We start from the raw sequence: 27,705 nt of genomic DNA, 5'->3' as shown, positions 1-27,705 counted from the left end.
TAAGCAAAAGGAAATTTCATGATTTTTATGAAACACAGGTGAACAAGCAAAAGGAAATTTCAAATGGTTTTGGAAATCGAGTTTATTAAAAATGTGGGTCAGAGAGGATTATTCCATGTGAGTGAGAGATGCCCACAAATATACAGAATTGAAAGGGTTTTGCAAAAGCAAAATGTTAGGCTCATTTTGCAATAAACAAGGACTTCTTATGAAAGAGAAAAACACAGTACCTTCCTTATTAAACTAGTGGTCAGACCCCCATGAGCAACGGTGCAGATGATGGTAATGGTATGATGGTTTTCCAACCCAAGAGTCTGGATGTTAGGCAATCTCTATTTTGATAGTACAAAAGCCACAGAACAACAGCTTTAATTATACTGAGGCAACAGCAAAACACGAAAGTGTGACTCAACTTTCATTTCACATTGGCAAGATTTATTGACCAGAGATCTGGAAGCTGACTAAAGCTCTGTGGATTTCAGATGCTATCTGAAATGTCCTACAGTATGTGTAGAACCAAAATCTTTCTTCTAGTGCATAACGAATTCTTCAAACAAATAGCCAGTGCTAATACTTTCTATTTAAGGTTTATTTTGATGATGGAAGGAGGTGATGAAATCAAGATAAAGGAGTAGACAGGTGCAAACGGAGGAAGAAAAAATTTTAGGAGCCTTCACAAATAAAAACACACAGACACAAAGACGAGAGTAACTGAACCAAATAAATTCACCCAAATTAAAAGCAGAAAAGCATGCTCCAAAATGTCCGCTCTGGGGGACGTACCCAGAGTAGGTGAGAGAAGAGAAGGCATACATATTATGTAAGTGTCCTCTGTGTGCCGGGTGCTTTATTTCTATTATTTCCAAGTTCTCTTCAATTAAGAGAATAACTCTCTAATACACGTATCATTCCCACTTTATAGAATAAAAATGCAGAGGCTGGGAGATTAAGCAGGAAAGCAGCAGAACCATCACCTCCACATAGTGACACCACAATTAAAGTCTCAAGCCATTAAAGATGGTGAGGAAGTTTCAAGAGCCTCCCAGCAACCACAGCGTAAGAGAAGATGGCCGAGCTCCAAATGCAAAACATAAAAATAAAAAATGGTGCTTCACTGATGTCTCAGCCCATTTGGGTTGGTACTGAAAGACACCACAGAAGGGTGGCTTAAACCACAAACATTTATTTCTCGTAGTTCTGGAGACGGGGAAGTCCAAGAACAAGGCATCAGCGGACTCGGTACCTGGTGAAGATCTGCTTCCTGATTCATAGATGGCCATATTTTGCTGAGTCCTCACATGGCAGAAGGGGTGAGGGAGCTCCCTGGGGTCCCTTTTATAAAGGTACTAAGTCCCATTCATGAGGACTCCAGCCTCACGACCGAATCACCTCCCCAAGGCCACATCTAATACCATCATATTGGGGGTTAGGATTTCAACACAGCACCTGGAGTTGGGGGGAAACAGGCATTTAGCAGTTGGCTAACTACAGACATAACATGAACAGAAAAAATAATCTGGGGGTTTTCTCATAGGCTTATACTTTTAAAAATCGAGAATAAGGAGAAAAATCAGCCTTCAGGAATTTCCTAATAAAGAATACAGAGGATAATGAAACCATCATAATTTCTAACAGTTGACTAATTTTATCAGCTAATGCACATCAAAGAATTTAATGAGGTTCCCCCCAACCCCAGGACAAAAAAAAAAAAAAAAGAAAATCTCTATTTAGACAATCACAGGGGACTTGCTGAATGAGACAAGACTATAAAAGAGAAAGTATGAAGATGCTACTAGTTTTGAAGTAAACATTAAATAATGAGCTAGCTCCTAATTAGATCTCATCTAGGTCATGAGTGAAGTAGTTGAGCTAACTGATAATAAAATAGGCTCATAATGTGGATCTTTCTTGTACAAATAGCTTTTGCACGTGCCACCAGGAGTTCTATGCCAGAGCTTCAAATTCTCGTGGCCTCTGCTGCTCTCCACGAGCCACAGTGGGTACTGAATCCACAAAAGTTATGCCTAATCCAGCAACAAGAGCTACTTTTTAATCCAAGAGAATCCCTAGCACTACAGGAAATTCTTTTTCTCCCCTGCAGTAAACAGAAACAAGCCAGACTGCCGCTAGGTTTTAGTTGTAGGTTTTTAATGATAAGCTGTGAACAGACAACTGCCTAAGAAACAGCCCTGCTACATAATAAACTAGGAATCAACAGACTTTTAACATAAAAGTGAAACGATCTACCATTGAGTTAAAACCACCAGATTTTTCTTTTTCCCTTTGGCAGCATCCCCTGGCATGTGGAAGTTCCCAAACCAAGGACTGAATCCATGGCACAGCAGTGACCCAAGCCACTGCAGGGATCCTTAACCACGGATCCTTAACCCACTGTGCTACAAGAGAATTCCCCAAACCAACAAGTTCTAAAGACACGCACAATCATTACTGTGACACAAAATATTGCTCAAACTTTGGAAATCATATGTAAAAATAAAAGCAATCATTACTATTTCATACACTAAATTTTCAGCTCCGGCTCAGGTCATAAACGGTGAGAAGGAAAGGAGGAAAGAAGTCCCCACTAATTAAATCTGAATCTCTGGGGTGGGGATGGGAGGGACCATGCACTGGGTTTTACTTTTTAGATTCCAAGTGATTATGGAGTTCCTGTCGTGGCTCAGCAGAAACGAATCTGCCTAGTATCCACGAGAATGCAGGTTCAATCCCTGGCCTCGCTGTATGGGTTAAGGATTAGGCATTGCCATGATCTGTGTGGTGTAGGCTGCAGCCATGGCTCAGATCCCGCATTGCTGTGGCTGTGATGTAGGCTGGCAGCTCTAGCTCCTGTTAGACCCCTAGCCTGAGAATCTCCATATAGCCATGGATGTGGCCCTAAAAACATATCAATCAATCAATCAATCTTCCAAGTGATTCAAATGGGCAGCCACGAAGAAGAACAACTAAGCCACTACTGGCTTCCTTCTCCACCTGACACAAATTTAAGGGCTTGTGTGACCCTATTTATGCTACTCCCAAGTTCCTTCTCTCTGCCTGCAATGGACTAGGTGTTTGCATCCCTGTAAATTCACATGTTGAAATCCTAACACCCAATGTGACGGTATCCAGAGGTGGGGCTTTTAGGTCATAAGGGTGGAACCCGCATGAATGGGGTAAGTGTCCTTATGAGAAGAGACCAGAAAGCTGGCTCACTCTCCTTCCATCATGTGAGGGCACAAGGAAAAGATGGCAGCCTGCAACCGTGAAAAGGGCCCTTATCAGAACTGACCATGCTGGCACCTGCATCTCTGGCTTCCAGACTCCAGGATCATGAGACAGAAATACCTGTTATTCGTAGTGCACCCAGTCTGTGGGATTCTGTTAGAGCAGCTGGAACAGGCTAAAGCACACAACCACTCCATGACTTTTTGCTCTTTGTGGAGGTAAATGTTCAACCCAGGACTCAAGAAGCAACCGGGGACTGTGGGAAGAAAGCTGAGCCAAGAGGAAGCTCACGATGAGATAAGCAGGAGACTAACCTGCAACTCCCCCTCCGCCCTGGGGAGGCAAGCGCCATGAGGCACCACTGATGGGAGCAGACTGATAAAGTCCCCACTGCAGGGTGGGGGTGCCAACCCAAGCAGGACCCTGGCACCATCTCAGACAAAAGGGAGACTGTGCAGCCAAAAAATGTCTTTGCAGGAGTAAAGTCTTCTTTCCCTCCCCACAGAAGCCTTGTTTCCTAACCAGGGGATACAGATACGGTCTCCTACAGGGCAAAGGTTGGGCAGGCTTTCCAGTGGTGCTGACAAGATGGGAGTTTCCCAGGCGGAAACTGTGACACGGATTCAGTGTGTGCAGATTCAGTACCTGGGCCTGTTTCCTTAACCCACCACCAAGTTCTTCCTTGGAACTCAGGGGGTAGGGGCACAAAGGGAATCTCTGCCACCTGAAGTCCACACTGCCTGCTGTGTCCTGAGTATAAAGGTTTCTTTGTATCCTTACCAGCTGGAAGGGTGAAAAGACAGCCCAGCAGCCACACCTGTACTTAGGGACTGGTCGGTGACATGATTTAACAGTAGCCCGTCTGAGATTATATCTTCTTTTGTGGATATTTTTTTTCTGAAGTTAATAGTTAGCTTTTATTATGCTCACTGTTCTAGGCATTTGGGATTGATTGATTTTGTCTTTTTGCCGTTTCTGGGGCCGCTCCCACGGCATATAGAGGTTCCCAGGCTAGGGGTCTAATCGGAGCTGTAGCCTCTGGCCTACGCCAGAGCCACAGCAACACAGGATCCGAGCCATGTCTGTGACCTACACCAGAGCTCACGGCAACACCAGATCCTTAACCCACGGAGCAGGGCCACGGATCCAACCCGTAACCTCATGACTCCTAGTTGGATTCGTTAACCACTGAGCCACGACGCGAACTCCTGGGATATGTTTTTAAAAAGCTTTTGCAAAATCAAAAATTATCTCTCAAGCCAAGGCTAAGTTTCTAACAATTTCTCCTTATAGACGCTCATGTCATCTTTGTTCTAGTTTCCTAGTCTTAGATGAATTTTATTTCTGTAAGGCCCTGCAAACCTCTTTGAAGAAAATGCAGCATACATGAAGATGTTTAAGCACCTGGCTATAGGTGTCTGTGAAACTTTAAGGGGAAAAGATGTAATACAGGATTCCCAAGGAATACAAAATATGAATACTATAAAATCGGAATAATATACACAAAATTCTTGCAAGGAGGACTGATTCAATTTGCTTGGGAGTATCCCAATTTTATTTTATTTTATTTTTTGTCCTTTGAAGGCCACACTTGCGGCACATGAAGGTTCCCAGACTAGGGGTCGAATCAGAGCTGCCAGCCTACACCATAGACTACAGCCATAGCCATGCGGGACCTGAGCCACATCTGTGATCCATACCACAGCTCAGGGCAACACCAGATCCTTAACCCACTGAGCAAAGGCAGGGATTGAACCTGTGTTCTCATGGATGCTCGTCAGATTCGTTTCTGATGAGCCACGATGGGAACTCCTGACTTTCCCAGTTTTTGCACTGCAAGTTTTACTTCCTAGGAACCCCCTCAGTCTCAGGCAAATTGGCACAGTCAGCCCCTCTATTTAAACCATGTCCAGTGCTCTGTGGGTCACATGTATGAGCTGGTAGAATTGTCACCATTTACAGATCTTACAGACGTAGCATCTGAAGGGTAGCCAGATTCAGTAACTTGGTCAAAAATATCAGAGACACATAGGTGCCAGTATTTAAATGCGAACAATCTAACTCCAGAAGCCAAACTCTGGGCTGTTTCACACCAAAATGATCACGGAAGAAGTGACAAGAGAGCATAAGATTAACTGGCAAATAAGCAGTGTGGATTCAGAAACGTGGAAGAGTGCCATGGTCCAGAGAGGAGCTTCTAGGAGCAGGGAGGACTTCCTGAAGTCGGAAGAGGCAAGAGTCAACCAGGCACTCCTGCTGGCGGGCAGACAGGTAGGAGAGGAAGGGAAAGAGAAAGGAAAAGGGGTTTAATGCCTGGGGAGAGACCTGCAAGGCAGGCTTCTTATGCTCTTGGAGGCAACTCTAGTTGTCACTGGCTTTTTTGTGGTTAACTCTGGGGGATAAACCCCACCAGAAGTTCTTGTCTCTGTGGCTGATGAGATGTGCCAGAACATCCCGGGAAGAAATCATGGTAGGAATAATTCATTCACTTTTGGAAAAGCAAGCTCAATTCATAGACAGTAGAGTCCCTCCTAAAGCAATGGCTTTTAGATTTCTTTTTTTTTTTTTTTTTTTCCATTTTGGCATCTGAGAAGTCTCTGGAGCGTGCATGTACACGTATGTTTACTCTTTGTTTCTTCTTCCCATTGCCAAGACTATCCTATGTTACCCAGGCCTGCTGTCATTCAGTTACCTTATCCTGTATGAATAATTTCAAGTCACCTCCCCTAATGTGACATCACTCACTTTCCCACCGAGCAGGGAAGACCCCACCATGATATGCCACCTAATGATTTTCAAAATCATCCGGTAGAACACTGCCTGGATGTGTCCCTCCCTCCAGTCACCAACCGCATAAGGACAAGCTCTACTCCCACAGCCAGGCTAACAGTCTAGCTGAAAAAACAATTAACTCCAGGAAACCATTTAAGCATGTTCTTCCCTAAACTTAAATGACAGACTTAGAATGGTGCTTTAACCTAACATGGAAGTTGACTATTCAAAGATTCCTAATTACCCGTTAAGCACAAAAGGAAAATATATAGATTGCATAATTTTTAGAATTATTGAATGGCATCCATACCATTGACCATTTCTTTTATATATTTGGCTTAGTTGTCGCAAGTAAGAGCTTCTAAAATATTGTTTTGGGACTTTGCAACTACTGAATGTTGAAAAGATACAAAATCAGTTATATTTTAATTTATGTATGTATTTATTGAGTGTTTTTAGGGCCACAGCCACAGCAACGCCAGATCCCAGCTGCATCCGAGACCTATGCTGCAGATTGTCGCAGCTTGCGGCAGCACCCAATCCTTAACCCACTGAGCAAAGCCAGGGATGGAACCTGCATCCTCATGGATACTAGTTGGGTTCTTAATCTCCTAAGCCACAATGGGAGGTCTATGAATTAGTTACATTTTAAATTATCTGCCAGTTAAACTTAATTAGTCTCAGAAGCCCATAAAAGCAATATGTTTTCATTTCAAAGCTATTTTTTTCCCTAGAAAATGTAAGTCCATGAATGTTCTCTGACAGAACTAAGACACAATGTGGTTTGAATAGAAATAGAGCATTTCAGATTGAAGGATATCTGCAATTTTGCTTCACAAAAATCAAGCCAATTTACTCCCACATTTAGATTTGAATTTCAACTTGTGTAACTTTTTCTCAGATTTATTTCTAATTTTTAGCTATCAAAGCCAGAAAAAAATCCCCAAATTGTAATTGTAACCCAAACCACAAATACAAGCAGGTCTTTCACTGATGGAAAAGGAAATAATTTCTACCCTAAATTACAGCGTCTTGAATAATATTCTCATGGCCCCAAATCCATATGGTATGTATCTATATGTATGTATCTCCAGGCACATGCATGCTCTCCTCCAAAACAAGACAAAAAAGAAAATAAAGGAATGAATGGTACAGATGTGTATGTGGTTTCCTGACAAGAACTACATAATTGGGGGCAGTTCTTGGGTAAGATGAAAGCAATAAAGAACTTAAGGATGGCAGGTAGATGCAGACACTGTTTCCATTTAGGTAAGCTGTATCCCTGAGACTAGCTTTTGCACACAAATTATGCCATGACTAGAAAAGTCAGCTCACAGCAAATCCCAATTTTCCTCAGTTACCACAACTGCTGATATTGTATTCATCAATCTTACACAGGAAGATTCATCACCATTCAATGAGAGAAAATCTCATTACACCATTGAAGAGGCTATTCTGTAAATACTTATTGGATCAATATATGCAATATATTCTTAAATGCTTAAAACTGGACTATGTGTTTGGTTTATTCTCTCACTGACCCATTCAGATACTGACTCTTAAGGGATAGCATCACTCCACTGGAAGTCCCTGAATACACTTTTACGTTAAGACTCCCTTAGTGACAAGCCACACTGAATGTCTCATCTAGGCACATCTTAGTACGACTGCATTTGTGAACGAGCAGGTATATTTTTTTCAACCAATGAACATTTAGGAAAATAACTCAATGTGTCCATGATATGACTGGACAATGGGAAAATGCAGGAAAATGAGGGTTAAGGATTGCCAAGCTCGAAGTTCGAGGTGAGTGGCTGGGGCTGGAGAGACAGGCAAGTATGAAGAGACAGTCAGGTCAGGAGGTGAGCAATGGGTCACTGTGATCAAAGGATGATTATAAGGACACTGAGATGGAATCTAGGAAAGAGCCTGATAAACAATAAACTAGAGCACGCTGAGCCAGTGAACAACAACTTTCGTACACGTGGGTCAGGTACATGGCAGAAGATAAAGATCGGAGGACCAGAATATCTGAGACATGCAGTATGGACAGATCAGGAATATTTGGGGGTGGGGGGAGGAGAGGAGACAATAAGAAATAGGAAATCCAGTCACAGGAGAAGCAGCACACAAGGAGCCTGGCAGCAGGAGCTAACGAACGAACAAAAGGCAGAAACTCAATACATCGCCCAGCTGTATCAGCCCATGGACAATTTGAAGTAGTTCCTATAAAGACAGGATCTAACCCCATGACCTCCTGGCCTGGGGCCTGGGGCGGGAGGATGGGGGCCATCTGGATGAAACAGGAAGTTGGGGGAGAACAGGGAAATTTGTGACCACAAAGACAATGTTGTGACTTTACTGTTGTACCTGCAAGACGGAAACGTAAATATCTACGTATACGCAGTCTGTTATCTAACGTGGACATCAATTTTGATCCATAAAAACCAACAACCACCATTTGCATTTCCACTGGCAATGTTTAACAATACCTGATAAGACATAATAAACAAAGCAATAAATAAAAACCCAAGAATACCTATTCCCTCCCTTACATGTTTGCCACTTAGAATTCATAAAGCTGTTCCAAAGTTTATTCATTTGATGCATATGCTATAGCCACATTTATATCCTTCCTGGTGATCAAACCTTCTCTTTTTCTCAATCAATTCCACTTCACAGGAAATATATTTTTAAAGTTTTATTGTTTGCTACTTTAAGTGTCAGATGGTTCTCCTTCAGACACATATGGAACCCTTTGATTTAATTTTGGCAAATCAATGAAAGACACATGTGCATCTTGGAACAAATGCTATTCATTAGTATCTGATCCCTTCCCTAACTTCACACTCGGTAAAAGAAACTTATGACGTTTCTTTCATTCCAAGTCTATTGGTACAAGGAATCTGAGTTTCTCTAAAGGCTTCAGATTCAACCAGAATCTTGAACCTTTTTCCTGGGAGAGAAACAGAACTAACTAAAAGTTTCTAACAATTTACACCGTGTTCTTTTTCATTAGCTAGATGTGCTGATTAGATGGCTAAATCTAATCATGTTATAGTCCACTAATTGGATTTTATATTATAAAGGCATCACTTCTTTTCCTATGGATTAGTTTCATTACAGAGACTTAGTATTTCGATCATCAACACCTTAAATCTTCTTATACTTAAAAGAAGATACTAAACCATCACTTTTTGGACAGATGCTACCAAGTGTCTCAAATTCAGATTGGAAGTAACATTCAAAGACAGTAAGGAAATAATACAGCTGGGATTCTCTTGTTGAATGTATTTTCTTTACAGAAGTCAGGCTGGGAAGGTAGTAGATTTTTTTTTCAGGAGTTTGGGAGTTGCCAATCAGTAATCAGAAAACTGAATTAATGTCAAAAATAAAAATACTAGAAAGTTTATTTTAAATGAAGGCAAAGAGTTTAAAATCAGGAGTATATTTTCTTGTAGGTTATTCTGGTTATCTAATTTTAAAATTGCTCATCACTGAAAACCAGTAACATGAACTTGGAGCAGCATGTCATCTATAAATCATAAAATATAATTGCTCCATGGGAAAAGAGAATCAATGGAAAATTAATGCAAATACTGGGTAAGAGGTTGTGATTTTACGAACACTGTTCTTATTAAAAGAGATTTTGAAACACCCTATTTGGATACATATCCATCCCATCCAAAATACATTAGTAGTTTATTATTGCTTCTGCATTTACTATTTCTGTTCCCAGTTTAATGGCGAGTTTAGCTTTTAAGGATGGCTGTGGTCCTTAGGAGCTTAAGGCGGAGCCTAGCAGTTTTCACTGAGCCAGGAAAGCGATGGATGACTTATTCTTCCATTTGCCCCCTTCCATTCACCGTCTACTCACTGAGCACCCCCGGTCCTGTGCCAGGCACCGGAAGGAAAGCCACCTGGCACATTTACTTCTCTGTCTCCATGGAGCTCATGATAGAACAATAAACTAGAGCACGCTGAGACAGACGCCATAACAGGTATGAATTTCCAAATTCTGATGGGCACTTCTACCCCGCAGTGTCCCTACTGAGGACAGATGTCCTCGATAAATAAACAAAACCCTGAGAGAGAAGTGTTCATATGAGAGCAGAAGAGTTAATGCAGGAATAATTTACTGATTTCTTGGTGATGAAAGGTCATTAGCTGACTCAGGCTTTTCAACAAGCATAGGTCACAATGTTACATTCCGGTGATACATCCAACCCGACTGCTTTAAAAAAGATTATAATAATGATTATTATTGCACTGTTACTCTGAAATCAAATTAATTTTAAAATAGACACTAATAAATTAAAGGGGACTGCCAAGTGTTGGTGATTTAACACATGCAACAAAGCTGTTTCTCTATATTTCAGATCAAATTTACTTTGAATATTATAAGATTTACTGGGTGGCTAACACAGGTACTGTTCTAGATGCTCATCACAGAATAGAGACCCAATCAGGCAGAAAGACCCTGTTCTAATAGAGTTGATATTCTGGGGAAAACAGACACTACACAAACTACTTAATATATAATAAAATGTCAGCTAGTAAAAAAAAGAATTATGAATATATACAAAGAAGCAGGATTGCTGGAATGTATGTTTAATATTTGGAAGAACCAAATATTAAAAACGTTACTGCTTGGCATGGTGGCTTCCGCATTCTACATCCCCACCAACAGTGTGTAAGGGTTCCGTTTTCTCCATGCTGTTGCCAATACTTGTTATCTTTTCCTGGTTTAGTTTTCATTTTAGTAAGAGCCATCCCAACAGAGAGAAGGTGATATTTCATTGTGGTTTAGATCTGCATTTCCCCGGTCTTCAAAAAATATCTGTGGCCCCTTGTTCATTGCAGCAAGATATGAATGCAGCCCAAAGGACTCTTGGCAGGTGAATAGACAAGAGAATGTGGTATACATGTACTACAGACTGCTCTCCAGCCATAAAAAAGAAGGCAATCCTACCCTTTGGGACAACATGGATGAACCTAGAGGACATTAGCTAAGTGAAATAAACCAGTCATAAAAGCACAAATACTGCATGGCTCTACTTACATGAGGGATCTAAAACTGTCACACTCATAGAGCAGAGAACAGAACAGCAGTTGCTAAAGGGCTGGGGGAAGGGGATGTGGGAAACTTGCTCAGTGGGTATAAAGTTTCACTTACAATGAATGACTTCTAGAGATCTGACGTACAACACAGCACCTACAGTTAACAATACGGTATCACGCACTTTAAAATATTTTAAGAAGAGAGTTCCCATGTGTTCTTGCCACAAAGCACACACACAAGGACATTTTTAGAGATGGCAGATGTGTTTAGCACCTCGATGTGGTGACAGTATCACAGGTATATGCACATGTCTGAACTCACCAAAATTTACGTATTAAATCTGGGCAAATTGTGTATGTCAATTATGCCTCAATGAAGCTTAAAAAGAAGTACAGTGAAAAATAAAGGAAGACAAGGGGATAGAGTTATTCGTGTGTGTGGCTTGAGAAACTTGTAGGTGGAGTGATCGAAGAAACCTTTTCTCGTTAGTTGACATTTAATCAGAGGCCTGAAGGAAGTGAACAAACCACAAAAAACATCTGGGACAGAGGGTTCCAGGCAGAGGGACCACAGATTGCAGAAGTCCGTGTGTGAGAACACCTGACACTTAGAACATCCCGGAGGTCTGCACGGCTGGACTGGGCAGTCTGACAGAAAATGAACCGGAGACCCAACCAAGGGCCAGACCGTGCTTTGTAGACTGTGGATCTTGGGTTTTAGACCATGTGTGATTGTGGCCATCAGAGTGTTGTGAGCAAGGCGGTAATGGGATCAGGTGCAAGTGTTTAAAGGTCCATGGCAGCCGGGTAGAGGCCAGACTGAAGGGGCATGAACAGAATTACACACATCAGGAGCCTATTTCTGCAATTTCAAGGAGACAAGAATGGTGACTCCCTCGGGTGCAGGGGGCGTGGTGGGAAGTGGCTGGATGTGCGGCAGATCCATTGTGAAGACAGCGCAAACAGGCTCACAGGTAGGTCAGATGTGAAGTGCGAGAGGAAGAAGGTACCAGAGGTGATGCCATGGTTTTTGTCTGAGTATTAGGGTGAAGGGTTGTGTCCTCAGCTGAGATGGTGAAAAAAGGCAAGAACAGATGTGTGTGTGTTTTGCGGGCAAGATAGGAAATAAGATTTTGGTTCCAGACAGAAGATTTAAGATGCCTATTAAACATCCAGCTGTTGGCTATTTTGTGTGGAGTCTGGGAGTCGTTAGTGTAGGAAGGAAGGTGCATTGGTTTTGGTGTTTTGGCTTCTACGCAAATGACAAATGTCAACAATAAGAGTGCTTGTGATGTTGGAATTAAAAGCCCACAACCCGCTGTCTCTACACTATCAACCCCTCTAAAAGACTGCTAAGAAGCCTTTCTGGTCATTTGATGTCCAAGGAGTCAAGTTTAAGTAGAGTCTGAGTGACTCAATGCAGACTGGATGCCTAGACAAGCTCCCAGAGTAGATTAAACTTCCAAGGCAGAACTTAATTACCTACCAGTTTAGGTAACTGGTCCTCTGAATAGCATCTAAATCTCCCGCAGGATGAAGCCCAAGGAAAAGTGCCCAGAAATGATATTCAGTGGAACCCTGCCTCTGAAGACAGTGGCTCCACCCCACCCACACTCCAGTTCTGGCTTTCCTTTGCTCACCTAGACCCAGGGCCCAAGCCGTGGCGATACGCACCAAGTTTCCAGTGCGCTATGTTCTGTCTCATATGATAATTTCCTGCCCTAAAACACTTCTTTCCCATGTCTCTGCCTGGCTAATTCTAACTCTCATCATGTCTTCCTGAGCACAACGGGCTTATGCATCTGGTTCACCCACCAGAATTCGAGTTCTTTGAAGACAACAACCACATCTTTGATTTTCGGGTTTCCAGCATCTCACACCGACAGGAAATACTACATAAATGTTTGGTGAATGAACGGATGGAGCTATGGGTGTTTACCAGGGCTACTGGCTACTTAACTGGTGCCTCTTGGCACGCCTACGGGCAATATACGAAGAGTTCTAGAATATACTGAAGCATCTCTTGCAACCTAACCTCTTTCTTGTAGTATGTCTTTGGAGGACATATTACATGGGATGGAATGCTATAAGCACAGCCCAGCTGAGGCTTCTCTGAATTCAGAAACGTGTTTTCCATCAGTGAAGAAGAGACCCAGGTCATCTCCATCAGATTCTTTCACAGCAAAATAGAAACGTTCACAAGGTGAGAACAGTGAGAAGGTCTCCTTTGAAAAGTGCCTCTGCTTTTCCTCCCTTCATACTTTATGCCCCGACAGAAAATAGAAACACTTAAAACACCTGGAGCAAAAGTGAACACAAGTTCAAACTAAGAAGGGTAAACACTGGGTGAGATGGCAAACGCATAAAAAATACTAGCAATACAAAACACTGTAAATTAAGGAAAACCAAAGAAACACAAAGCAGTACCAGAAGGCAAATACATGTTGCCAGCAAGTGACCTAAAGACAAACAAAGATCAAAGAAAACCTTGCCGTGAAATAAGCAGAAACCATCAGGATTATTTCCACTCAAGGAACTGTGTGTCACATGAAAACGAGTTACCCTAATCTAATACCAAAAGGCAATAAAGATAATTTCAAATAATACTAGTCAAGAATCAAAACAAAATTAGATGAAGTTTAAATAAAAGCCTCCTTTATTGAATCAAAGTAACACAGTAGAGATGGAATATGCAAACCCTTTGGTAACATAATACTTCATAAAGTGGACTGAAAACTAAAGCAAGCCCAAAATAATCACATAAGAAAATGAAAATATTCAGCAATCAAAGCAAGATGGGAAAATATCATGAGAAACGCATAACTAAAACAATGATAAAAATGTAAAGGAGAAGGCTTCTGTGTTCATGCTCATGAAAACCAAATGTGAACTGATGAAAACGATGTACATCTGCCTCAAGGAAATGATCTGATTGTTTAACCCTTTGTCCTAACAACCCGAATTTCCTGGAACTCAGAACAAGGACCCTGAAACTATGGCTCTCACAAATGCCGGGCCATTTAATTCACAAAGTAAAAGAGACCACCTTCAGGTCATAAACACCTTCTCCTACACAGGAAGGAGAGAAAGAAGAAGAGTTTACTTACACTGATGGCACTCAGCTTAGGAAATGTAAGAGACCCTAGAAAAGCTACTAGTTCTACATCCTCCTTGTGACAGATGTGGCATCGGAGCCTGATAAGGTTCGGTGTCCTCCTGAGAAGCAGCCCGAGCAGTGGGGGAGCAGGATGAAGTCTTCTGACCACTGCAGTGTGGCGCTGCCACACACGCCAGCTCGAGGACAGGGACAGACCCCACTGTTAAAGGACACCTTTCTGGAACATCACACATTTTATCATACAAGACTCTAATCTAAATTTAAAGAAATCAATAACATCTGGAAGAAAAAAAAAGGATAGCATTTCTAAATACAAACCTTCTCTTTCTTCTTCGTCTTACCACCAACGAGGATTGTTCTAAAGTTCTTTCCAATTTCTGGAATACCATTTAAACAAATGCACATGATTCACTAAGGACATTAAGATTTTCATCAAACAGCTGTCATCACCATACAAGCTTCCTCCTTCTACACAGCACTCAGCACTCCTCACCAGGACCCAGCGTAGGACACATTTCAAAGGCGACCCCGAATTTCAAAGCAACCAAGACATCATGGATACTACCTCTTTGCCTCCCTACCCAAAAAAGAAAATACCCTGGGAATGTTTCCACTTTAGGTTTTTTTTCAGCTATGCTTTAATGTCATTGAAACATATCAAAACATCATCAAAACAAAAATGGAAGAATTTTCTTGAAAGCCTTCCACCAGAGAATTTCACTTTTTTTTTTTTTTAATCTTTTGTCCTTTTAGGGCCATACCCATGGCATAGGGAGGTTCCCAGGCTAGGGGTCAAATCAGAGCTGCAGCTGCCGGCCTATGCCACAGCCACAGCCACGCCAGATCCGAGCTGCATCTGAGCGCTACCCCATAGTTCATGGCAACGCTGAATCCTTAACCCACTGAGCGGGGCCAGGGATCAAACCCACAACCTCATGGTTCCTAGTTGGATTCATTTCCACTGTGCCATGATGGGAACTCTGATAATTTTACTTTTTAAAAAATTTACGTATATGTATATCTGCAGTTCTAGTTTTTAAGATATTCATTTTTGTATACCTAAAACTAATACAGTGTCATATGTCAATTATATCTCAATTTGTTTTTAAAAGAAATAGAGTGGAATGAGTGGAAAACAATAGGAATTTGACCATTTCATTCATTCAACAAATATTTGCTGAGTGCTTATTTTAAGAGCTGGGGATAGAGTAGTAAACACAACAGCCAATATCCCGACCCCTGTGGGGCTTGTGTCCTAATGAGGCAAAGATGGACAAGCACACAGACAAATAAATATGTATCTCAGGTGGTGTCAAGTGCCATGAAGGAAAAACAAACAAAGAGTAAAGGGCCGACAGAACAGGGAGGGGTGCTGTTTTATCTCTGGGAGTTAGAGAGGGTCTCTCTGATTAAGCGACCTCCGAGCAGGAACACAAAGAAAAAGGCAGCCAGGCAAGCAAAGATCTGAGTGTGGTGGGAAGGGGAGTGTTCCCTGCAGGGGAACAGGAGGAGCAAAGGCCCAGACGGGAGAGCTCTCCTGGAAGCCGGGAGTAAAGCAGGGAGACCAGGATGGATGGCCAGAGAGGAGGAGAGAGCGAGAAAGGCGGGAAACAGCTCCGGGCAGCAGGCAGGGGCCACATCAGATGAGGGCCCTGTAGGCAGTGGGAGGAGGTGGGTGACATTCAGAATGAAGCAGTGGCAGAAGGATGACGTGATCTAACTAACGTTTCAAAAAGATCCTCCGAGTCTGGAGCTAGAAGATGTAAACGGTTACATTTGGAACAGACAAGCAATGGGGTCCCACTGTACAGCCCTGGGAACTATGTCCAATCTCGGGTGGTAACATGATGAACGATAATATTAAAAAAAATATGTACATCTATGACTGGGTTACTGTGTTGTACAATAGGAGTTAAAAAAACATTGTAAATCAACTATACTTTAATTAAAAAAAAAAAAAAAAAAAAGATTTCTGACTGCCAGGTGGAGAACAGACCAGAGCAGAGGGCTGGTGGCTCCAGGTGGCAAGAGTAGAGACTGCAAACTAGTCTGGAAGCTTCTGTGATGACTCAAGGGAGAGAGGGCAGCAGCTGAAACAAGCAGGGAGGGCAGAGGTGGGAAAATTCTGGATACATTTTTCCTGGGGATGCTGACAAGATTTGCGGATGCTTTGGAAGTGGATGTGAGTAAAGACAAGCATGGAGGATGATTCCTAAGGGTTTGCTTTTGTTTGTTTTTTTTTTTGTTTTGTTTTGTTTTTTGGCTGCACTTGCAGCTTATGGAAGTTCCCTGGCCAGGGACTGAACCCACGCCACAGCGGTGACCCAAGCTGCTGCGGTGACAATGCCAGATCCTTAGCCTGCTGAGCCACAAGAGAACTCCCCCTAAGGGTTTTGAATTCACTACCTGGAGAGTTGCAGTTGTTCCTGAGCAAACTGGGAAGCTCTGAAAAGTAGAATTTGGTGGGGAAGTGGGGGGTTGGTTGTGGAAATGTTAGGTTTGATATCTCACTGATCATCTGCCCATCGGCAGAATATGATTTGCTTCACTTAAAATAAATGAAATTAGGAACATATTCCCAGGCATCCTACAATCGTTTCGAATTAACACAGATACCTTGTGGGTATGTCATCACCTGTATTAATGTTATAAAACTTACTGGTACCTCTTTACTTTTGTTTCATACCTCACCATCTATTTTCCAAAACTGGAAATGTCACCCAACACACAGCATCTTGGCTTTGTAACAGGCAACTGAGGAAGGCAGCTTATAAATGTGTCCAAAGAGTCAGCTTTTCCTCCAAGGTATGATTTAAGTTCCTAAGACACTCCTTCCTGCCAAACATCCACCCTGCCACCTTTCATGGAATCTGAAATTCCCCCATCCTAAAAAGTGTAATTATTCCTATTAACCGCGAGTTACTCTTACTCAAATTCTAGTACAAATGCAAGACTACTTAAGCATACTTTCTTTTAATGGAGTCATTTTCTTATTCAGTTTGGCATAATGTGGGTTTTCTTGCTATAAGTAATTAGAAACAAAGGAGTGGTGACTTGAGAGGAAAAAGAGGAGATAAAACAGCAGCAGTGGGGTTTTTCTTTTCGGCCACACCTGCAGCATTCGGAAGTTCCCGGGCCAGGGATTGAACCTGTGCCACCTGCAATGACCTGAGTCACTGCAGTGACAATGCTGATCCTTAACAGCAGTGGGTTTTTATAGTACAGCCTCAGAGGAGCAAATGGAATCGGAGACAAGTGAACTTGGTGTGGAGGGAGCTGGGGAACCTGCAGGAGAGTCTCTGAATTCCCTTTCTCCGCACAGATTCATGCAGGACCCGACCATGGACCTAGATGATGAGTCCACCTTAATCTCCAGTGCAGCCTCCTCCTCCGAACTGACTGCCTGCTTTCATTTGAATGTCTAGCTTAGGCACCACTTCAGAGCTCTGCGCTCTCCAGGAGAAGCATTATTTTCCCAAAGCCCCCCTTGGCCAAGTTAACGTCCACTTAGCATTCACATCTCAGCTCAAATCTTCCTTCCCTGGGGAAGGCTTCCCTGACATCAAGGCCAGATGGAGTTCCCCCTAGGAGGCCCTCAGAGCACTTACTCTGTTCACAATTATATATCACTTGGGTAAGTATCTGCTTAATGTTAGGGTTCCCCACCAGATTCCAAGCCCCGTGGAGCAGATGCATATCTCTTCTGCCCACTGCTGTGTGCATTGCCAGAGCTGAGCTCTTGGCTAGTGTACAAAGAGTCCCCAGTAAACCTTTGGTGAATAAATGAATGATCCTGTTTTTGTGTGTACAGACATGAAGTAAAGGGTCCCTGATGAGGCAAAGAACCACTTGGGAGAGACGTTATTGCCAGTACGCTGAACTCAGTAGAGGTGAATAAGGTGCATCAAAATTTGTTCTTGTATTTGTTTTTTTTTTTTTTTTTTTGTGGGTTTGTTTTTATTTTTGTCTTTGTCTTTTCTAGGGCCACACCTGTGGCATATGGAAGTTCCCAGCCTAGGGGTTTAATCAGAGCTGGAGTCGCTGATCCGAGCCGCGTCTGTGACCTATACCACAGCTCACAGCAATGCCGGATCCTTAACCCACTGAGCACAGCCAGGGATCAAACGCACAACCTCATGGTTCTAGTCAGGTTCGTTAACCACTGCGCCATGAAAGGAACTCCCCTGCTTTGGTTTTATTTATCTCATCAGGCTTCAACATTATTCTGTTCCTCCAGAACCACAGAGGACCCTGAAGGGAGAAATCAAGAGCCCCACGTCCAACAAAAAAGGTACTGAATCATTTGTTAGATAGAGGACCAGACAGAGAAAGGGGAGCTCTCATGTCTATCTTAGCTGTAAGAATGCAAAACTAGTTTAGAAACGTTTCATTAGAATCGTATAGAAAGGAGAACCTCAAAAACATTCCATCAAAAAAAAAAAAAAAAAAGCAAAAACCTCATAGAAACAGAGTACAAAAGTAGTTGCCAGAGTTGGGGTGGGGGAACAGGGAGAGATTGGTAAGAGGGTAAAATGTTCAGCTATACAATGAATACAGTGGCTATAGTTGATAACACTGTATTGTATAAATGAAATTTTCTGACAGAGTAGAACTTAAGTGTTCTTGCCAAAAAAAAAAAAAAAAAGATAAATACATGAGGTGACGGATATGTTAATTGAGTCAATGGGGGGATCTTTTAGCAAGGTCTATGTATATCAAATCACCATGATGTACACTTTAAATATTTGACAATTCTCTATGTCAATTACACCTCAGTAAACCTGAAATTTAAGAAAAGAGAAATCTTTTTACCACGCGAAGGCAAGTCTGTATAATTTAAGATGTATTAACTATAACCGATTTTATTCCCATAGGCGTTTTCCTATAATGAATGCAAAAAACAATTACTCAATTACAAGAGATTTCAGAGTTTCATCAGATCCTCAGTCACATTACTTTCCCTCTCAAGATGTTAAATTGCTCCACTTCAAAATCTCCAGCCTTAGGGATTTCAGCGCTCTGGGCGTGGGCCGAAAAGGAAATTCCACATTCCTTCTGTTTTTGCACTCACTCCCCTCCCCTTCTTGGCTGCACTGCAATGTGGCTGTACCTTAGTCTCAACCTTTAGTAACGCCCTTATCAGCGGGGGTAGTGTAACATCCAAAACCATTTCAACTACTAATATCCAGCACTAATCCACCAGCTTGGATGCAGAAAACAGGAGATGGTAGAGGGAAAGGATGGCTCTATAAAATATAGAAAGATTCTTAACAATCAACAGTATTTTGATGGTTTGATTTAAAAAAAGAAAATCAATCAACAGTATTGTTTGATTTAAAAAAAAAAAATCTCATATCCCAAGTACATACTTCATTTCTTTTTGGCAAGATCTAACTTTATCTGCAAATGTATATCAATATTTAAACATACACATTCACAGCAACCTCTTAGCCTCTCAACTATAACTGTAAGATTGATTTTTCCTTAATGGAAATCAGATACAAACTCCACAGAACTGAAGTTTCCACTCTCTGGGCTGTGGATTCCAGCCATCACTCACAACACCTGTGAAAGAGACTCACGTAGCAGGTCCCAAGATCCTGCTCTCATTAAAGATCCATTTGTAGTGAAGACAGTGAAAGTAAGACAGGACAAACAAGCATGCAAAAATGCAGATGAGTAGTTCAGGGGGAAAAAAAAAAAAAACAACTTTCTAAATATAATTCAAAATGTTCAAATGCATCCAGGCCAAACCTTTGTGCAAAAGTGAAGAATTTGTTAAAGACACACTTGTGACACCTTAAAAAAAAAAATTGAGCGTGCTTAACATCTGGTACCTCCTTCATCAGACGGCCTTGTTCCCTCACTGCAGCATGAAAAGCTAGGGTAAGTCTCAGATATTTCTGATTTGTCATCGCCCAGGCCTGTACCAAAAGTACTGCCTGAATGAGATCGAGACCGTTGTCTCCAATAATGACTCGCCTTTTCTACAGTGGAGGGAAAATAGTCATACTTGTGATTAAGAGGCTTGAAGAACAAAGGAAACACAAAAATACTTAAAAACTTGACAAGGAATAATCCCTCATTAAATTCCAATCCCAAACCTCAGCTATTATAAATTCCCAAATTTCAGCATACGTGGCATCGACTATATACATGACTTAATGATCATTTATACTCATTTTTTTAACCTGGATTTTAAAGGAGAAATGGAGGCTGGGAAACTGACAACAACGAAGAAAAACACTGGCAAATTGGTAAATCTCTATTAAACAAAACATTTGGTTATAAAGGATTATTTTCAAATATCACCAAGGATACAGCATACGTTGCTTTTATTTTTAGAAAATTAAATGACAATTTGGTCATGTGAATCAAGTTAACTGAAAATATCAGAATCCCTACTTTGCCTTGGGCTTTCAATTTTGTTAATGTCAACAATTAAGCCTAGAGTAGAAATCAGGAGGGCAGAGTAAGACCTAAATGACATCCCTATTTAAATTGCTTAAAATAATTACGTAACTGTCAGATCATCAGTTTGCTAAACGTGGTTTGAAAATCTGAAAGGTCAAGCCATGCTATCACTATACTTAAATATCCAAACCATTTTGGTTTTTGCTTTTAATTATAAACACTCTAAGTTTAAAGTCAAATGAACTTCTGATGTTTTGCATTATATGAAAACTCAGATAAATTTTAAGGATACTTGAAAGTCCGTTTGATCTTAAAACGTTTATGATGCTATATAGAAAATCTCCCCACAGTTTTACATATAATTCTTCAAATTAATTCTTAAATTAAAGAACTCTAGGAGTCCCATCATGGCACAACAGAAACAAATCCGACTAGTATCCATGAGGTTGAGGGTTTGATCCCTGGCCTCACTCAGTGGGTTCAGGATCCGGTGTTGCCGTGAGCTGTGGTGTAGGTCACAGACGAGGCTCCGATCTGGCATTGCTGTGGCTGTGGTGTAGGTCGGCAGCTGCAACTCTGATTAGACCCCTAGCCTGGGAACCTCCATATGCTGCAGGTGCAGGCCTAGAAAGACAAAAAAAGACCAGAAAAAAACAAACAAAAAAAACTCTACTTTTAAAATGTTGTATTTTTCATGAACAAATCTCCATTATGCCTCAGCAGTTTAGTGCAGCAGTTTAGCCGCATTTGAAAGCCAAGAAAACCTACAAAAATCATATTCACTAATAAAAAGCAGATGTAAATAAGCTCTAGACAGCTTTTAAAATAAATCTAGAACAAGCGAATCTAGGTTATATTAAAAAGCCCTTTTGCCAGTTTTGTTTTCATAAATGATTAACGGTATATTAAACAGCACAGCAACTTTTTCAGTTTTTCAAACTCCCAACTTAAAAATTTACATTACACAGATGGCACAGGGAACCTCCCCAGCTCACAGGAGCTTCACTTTGTGGACAAAATCATGTCAACGGGAAGGAACTGAAAACGCAGGCAGTACCAGAGAGCATGCGGAGACTTCTAGACTGAATATTATCTTCCAGGGGATCGATGTCGAAGATGGAGCCGGGATCTGTGCGCCAGACTTTGAGGTCTTTTACCAAAAGGAAGAAATCAACACATCACGAGTGAATCTTTCAAAGTCAGCACCAAAGGGAGTCAAGCAAACGTCTGGAAAGGGGCGTATGCAAAAAGCAAGCGTGTTGACAGGCTAGCCCACCGCGCCCCAGCCTGCACAGGAGAAGGAAGGGACATTCACACTCACAGGATTTGCTAAGAAAACTTTCTCATCATATTTAAGTTGATTCTTCATCGACTTTCCCTGGGGAGGGAGGCTGTGACTCATCACCTAACACAGGTGCACACCAGACAGCTCCCCACACTCCCCGTAACCATCACGCGTGCTCTCCGCACACCAAAACAGGTAGAAGGTTGATTAAAACTCTTAAGATCACGCGAATAATTAATAAGAAGTGATTGAAGGTTTTTTCTAAGAAAACAAAGCAAAACAAACATCAACAACTTCTCTCCCTACCAGAGAAACAAATGTTTGAAATGTAGGTAAGCGGCAAGCCCAGTTTTCATGCTGAGCCGGTGAGCACAGGCTCACCCAGGTAAGATGTGTTTATGAGAGAAGTGTAGTGAAACAAGGCACTGAGCCAGGAGGGATCAGGGACGGAGAGATGAATGAGGAGCAGCTTCCTGCTCTCAACGGACCACCGATTAGCTCACTGCTACAGTCAGTAATCGGACTGGGCCAGCCAATTTACTCTCCTCTTCTAGGTGGAGGCACAACCCAAATCTAATAACTTCTCAGTTTATCAGTCTCTCCAACTAATGGTTATCAAGTCCTACAATGACCTGGATGGTGTTGTACCAACAATGCGAAAATAACCTACCTACAGACATGGGGCAGAACTGGAGCTTGAGTAAAGGGAGTTAATTATTAAACTGCAGCTGGAGATCGGCTTGTCTGTCTTTATTGAATGTTATGGAATGGTTACCATAGGCCAGGCACCATTCTCAGTTACAACAACTCATTTGAATGTCATACATATTGGAGTAGGTACTAGTATTATCTCCATTTCATAGATGAGGAAACTGAGGCACAGGCAGATTGAGTCAGCTTGGCCCATGTTACACAAGCAGTAAGTGGCAAAGCCTGCAACATAAATAGAAGCACCTGGCTTAGTCTGAAACATCAAAAAATCTCTAGCCTTGTATTTTCATGCCTGGCTCAGAAGTTCAATGTCTGCTGACTGTACTCTATTTTGTTGTTTCATAAGTAAAGTCCTCGACAGGAAACAGATTCCCCCAATAATGAGTTATAAACTGACTTCTGGATCACCCCATAAGGGAATAATTTCAAGTTATAAATCTTACATATTCTTTAAAAATAATAATTTCTATCCCAGAGGTAATAAATACTGGATTCCAAGTTCAAAGTCTAGACAATCTCCCAGTTTCTAGCACGGATCTCAGTCATTCCTGGCCCGTGATCTAGGGTCAGACCCTGGTGTGAGCTGTGCCAACTTCAGCATTTCCACCCTCCTGGGGTCAATCAGCCCCTCTGCATCGTCCCTTATGAGATGTTACTACAAAGCAACGAAACTCTGTTACTCTCAGTGAAAACATCATGCATGACTCATCCATCCAACTTAATGAGATCCTTCTTAAGCAATCAACTCGGGAAGATCGGCAAAGCTATTTGTGGCCTACGAATATGTTTAGAATCACTCTTAGGAAAATACTTTCAGAGTTGCTTAATAATTATCCAAGTACCTCAGTGCCCTGCCTTCAGGGCCTGTGTTTTACAATAAACACTACCTTGTCAACCACACTTTCCTCACCCAGCTCATCTCTAAATGGCCTTCCATTGGTTCCAAAAACTCTCACCTTTAAAGAGGAAGTCAACCCAACGCTGGGAATACTGAGAGGCATGTTGCATGCTTACCAAAACTATTATCGGAGCTATATAACTGAACTCGCTGTAGAAATTCAGAGGCTAACTGCTCTGAAGAAGACAATGGTTACTGGAGGTATGCGTTGTTGCTACATTTTGAAAAATCAGGAACTTTCCTTTCTAGCCCTAGTGTAAACCATGCTGTGTCTGTCCCCCCTTTGACTCTGTGTTTGTGATTGTCTCTGGCTGACAAGAAGGAACAGCAGGAAAAGAAGGTCGCCTCCTCTCTGATCTATGCGACGTTCAGACAGCTCTGGCTTCTCCCAGTTCAGAGATAATATTCAAAAGACATCAGCTATCCATATTGTGGAATACCATCGAAATCCCTCTGGCCTGTCTGTTGGGGGTAAAAAGGACCTAGATGGGATTACTTCCGTTCCGTCACCCATGGAGACCATGTCTGCAGTACCACTACTGATCAACACATAACCTAAAGGGAAACAAGATAACTGTTCAACCTTCATTATTAGCCATGTCTGATAGCTAGGCCGCTTCTCTGCGCAACAAGAACACTCCTCAGTCCAAAAAGTTATCAAAGACCAAGAACATCCAGGAACAGGATGGATGCCAGCGCTACCTGGCAAAGGCCAAGAATCCCATCCAACCTGGGGCAAACAGTAACCTGTGGCCTGTGGTCCACTTTCAGCTGGGCACCGCGGCAGGCATGTGAGGAGGAGTCAGACGATGAAGAAGTGAATCCTAAAGTTAGGGCAAACTCGATCTCTGTGACTGCGCAGACCTGCCGAGCAGGCCCGTCCGCTTACCGACGATGATTCCAGGTCTCCGGTCCATCTCCACGATGTGAGGGTGGACGCCTTTATACGCAGCATCGCTGACCACCTGGGTGTTCTTCCTCACTCGCTCTGTCACGGGGTCATCCACGACCGGAGTAAAGCCCCTTCCCTTTGTCTTTTCAAAATCTTCGTGGTATTTCACCTGAAAGAGGGGAAAAGACTATTAATGCAAAGTGAAATTTCCTGATTGTTACAGAGCTCACAAAAATTCGATGTTACGACAGGCAGTCACTGCATCAGCTGCACCTAGAGTATTTTTCTACTGAGATGTATCTTTTCCAATTATTCCAAAAAATTAATGTCTGAAACTTCGGTTTCCTAGCATCACAGACCAAGTGCTGACATTTTCACGATGTTTGTCATCATCTTGGTTAGTAGCTCTTTTAATATATAAACCTGTACACCAGGAAGGAGTGTTAAAAGACCTATTTTTAAAATCCTGGTTACTCCCTGAAATGTACTCACTTAGGTATAAATTAATTTCCTGTCTCTTAAACTTTAATATGCAATAAAATCATAAGCTATTCCTACACAATTACTCAAGAAAGCAGTATAATTTAAAATTAGATTGAGTTGCAAATAAGTTTATATATATTTCTGTCTATAACTACAAAAACGTATATATACTGCAAAACAAACATTTTTTTTATGTCCTGAAATTGGATTAGGGTGATGTTATTCAGCTCTGCAAATTATTCTAGAAATCACTGAATTGTACACTTTAAATGGGTGAACTTTATGGTATTTAAAATATACCTCATGAACTTTTTTTAAAAAAAACGCAGATTTTTATATTTTTTTCGTACGTAAACATACCAAACTACACCTTAAAATTAATCAAAAAGAAATCCAAGCAAACATCTTTCACAAAATTCTTTCACAGCAGTAGAGTCGTGTTAGAGATAAAACACACCCAAAAAGTCACTGAGAAAAAATTATTTTATTAGATCAAATATTTCCATTACATTTCAATGTGATTAGAAAAGTACCCCCCCAAAGGACAGCCCCATCCACTTTCCATGCTTTGTTAGTTATCCAGATTAACGGTGAACAATGTCATCAATACATGGGGTCGTGCTGTTCCTTAGCATGTTTTAGTCATGGGAGGAGGATCTGGTTGGACCCTACCATTGAAATATGACTTTGAGCTTCTTTGACATGTCTGAGACCAGGTGTATCTAAAATCAGACTTGGTCTACCTTTCATCTGTTTCTGGTCCTGAGTATATTTTACCTGCAAAGTAAACAGGAGAACATACTTAACAAGAAGATCAGTTTAAAAATTAGGTAACGTTTTCAAGCTTTCCAAATGAGTGAAACATATACAACATATTCTGAATTAGTTCCCAGGCAAGTTGTTCAGTGAGTCACATTTCATTTGTGAATAAGGATCTCAAATTTTGCTCGGAAGGGTCTCCTTTAAAGGCTGCAGCAAAGATGACCTAAATCAGCCTATCAACTGAAAATAAACACGTGAGTGACCAACACCCACTAACAACGAATCAGTGAGAGTGGTTACCATCCTTTGACTACACAGGAAAAATCCAAAACTAAATGGGACCTACATTTATTCTTCTGGTTCTGTATCTCCCCATTCTCTACCATAACACTGGAAGAAGGTATACTCAACATCCCTGTGCTTCCTTTTATTTTTTCCTACCATAGAGGAAGAACAACAGTGAGTAACAAATTTAGGTTCCTTCTAAATGGCCTCAGCTTAGAATTTATGTGGCATACAGTCAACATCTCTGGACAGAAATGCCACAAGAGAGCTGTATGTTGTAAAACCTAAATGCTGATTCCCAGGCATAAAGTGCCTCTTGACAGCTAGCCATCAGAACACGGCTATTTGTGAAGCTGATTATATATACAACAGCACATCAACTGATGCAGACCTGAGGGTGCCTGCGCAACCCAGAACTGAAGCGCTGGTGTTTCCTAAGAGAAAGCACACCCGTTACCCAAATAAGACATTGACAGCCCTCTGGGACTTTCATGAGTAACCGAATTCTATGATAAATATATTTAAAGACCTTTCTTTCCCCTCTAAGTCCTTACTCTGTAGTCATGATTCATTTCTTATTTTGTTTTGCAGAGAGGATTTAATAATTCACATTCAATGGGCTACATCTGTAAAATGACAGTTGTTTAACTTACCCATCAAAGACTTTACCACTTTCAAAGACACTGGCTAAAATAACAAGAATCATTGTTTAAATGAACATAATACGGTTTAAAACGAAACTTCAAATGTGGCTGGTGGTCACATCTGGAACTATCAATGAAAGGTTTGCAGGATAATGTAAAATGAAACAGTGGCAGCTTTGGGAAGTCATCGGAAACAGCATGCGTACTTACTGCATAGATGGCAAATGTTTCTTGGAAATCAATTTTATTTTCACAAGGAAAAAAAAAAAAAGATCAGGTCTGCAAGTAAATAATAAAGAATATGTCCTTTGTGATAATAGCCCCAAGTGAATAAGACAACTTGCCGAACTAATATTTTCTTGATTCTTCTTTACTCTTTCCATTTCAGGAGTTACACTTAAAGCCGTAGCTCTTCCCAGGTGACCTTTATAATAAACCTATCATTTTGGAAAACAGAAAGCAGAGCACTGTGAATCAATTCAACTCAAGAAGCATCTCTCGGTATTTATTGCAAAGAGCTAGCCGAGGAAAGGAAGTCATGAAAAAAACAGGCTGCTATGGAAGTCTACTCGTATTAAAATGCTTGCATCTCAATCGTCTATTTGAATTCATCCCCTAGCAGTGAATCGCTGTGAATGAAATCACTGTGGATGTACTCAGTAATCTATCAGTAAAGCTGTAAGAAGCATTTTATCACAAAGGATAGAAGAAATGGCTTCATGGAGATTACGTTAAGGCACACATCCCGTGGAGAAGTACTGTACTGGTGTGGTTTCTTAGTAACTGACTGCGGCGGGATGCCTGAACACCTGCACAGTATCCGCGGTCCTCTAGAAGGCCGCCGTGCTCCCCGCTGCTCCTGTCCTCCTTCTCAATGGCCGTGCTCCCCTCGAGAGCACTGGAGTCCCATCGGCGGTGCCTCTACTCTATCAGGAAAGACGAGCATCTACTTCCCCAAAATACAGTTGCCCCGGAAAGGGCCAAACAATAAACTACCTTTCCTTTACAATCTGGTCAAATGACTTTAAAGGTCTGAAGAAGAAAAGATTTCTTTACACCTAACAGATTTCCAAATTTCCTCTTCCCAAGAACCCAATTTATATGTTAATGACTTCAAAAAAGGATTCTCTGGGCAAACGGCATCCATGGATGACA

General features: G+C 41.6%; 1 protein-coding gene across 14 annotated transcripts in view; it reads right to left on the bottom strand.

The window, feature by feature from the left end:
- Positions 1-27,705, bottom strand: part of NEBL (nebulette) — a 354,941-nt gene that overhangs the window by 10,975 nt on the left and 316,261 nt on the right. For 9 of the 14 annotated variants that reach the window (XM_021064951.1, XM_021064957.1, XM_021064956.1 and 6 more), the window contains 5 exons: positions 26,895-26,987; positions 25,532-25,636; positions 24,374-24,545; positions 21,648-21,740; positions 20,014-20,163 (listed from right to left, as the gene is read on the bottom strand). In XM_021064951.1, coding sequence (XP_020920610.1) covers positions 20,014-20,163; positions 21,648-21,740; positions 24,374-24,545; positions 25,532-25,636; positions 26,895-26,987 — 613 coding nt within the window. Of the gene's footprint in view, positions 1-19,011; positions 19,423-20,013; positions 20,164-21,647; positions 21,818-24,373; positions 24,546-25,531; positions 25,637-26,894; positions 26,988-27,705 lie in introns of those variants that run through there. The other 5 variants (XM_013980276.2, XM_013980273.2, XM_021064958.1 and 2 more) reach the window with 4 other exon arrangements.

Source organism: Sus scrofa, chromosome 10 (assembly GCF_000003025.6).
Source record: "Sus scrofa isolate TJ Tabasco breed Duroc chromosome 10, Sscrofa11.1, whole genome shotgun sequence".
Lineage (NCBI taxonomy): Eukaryota > Metazoa > Chordata > Mammalia > Artiodactyla > Suidae > Sus > Sus scrofa.
This window is presented reverse-complemented; position numbering and strand designations above follow the sequence as displayed.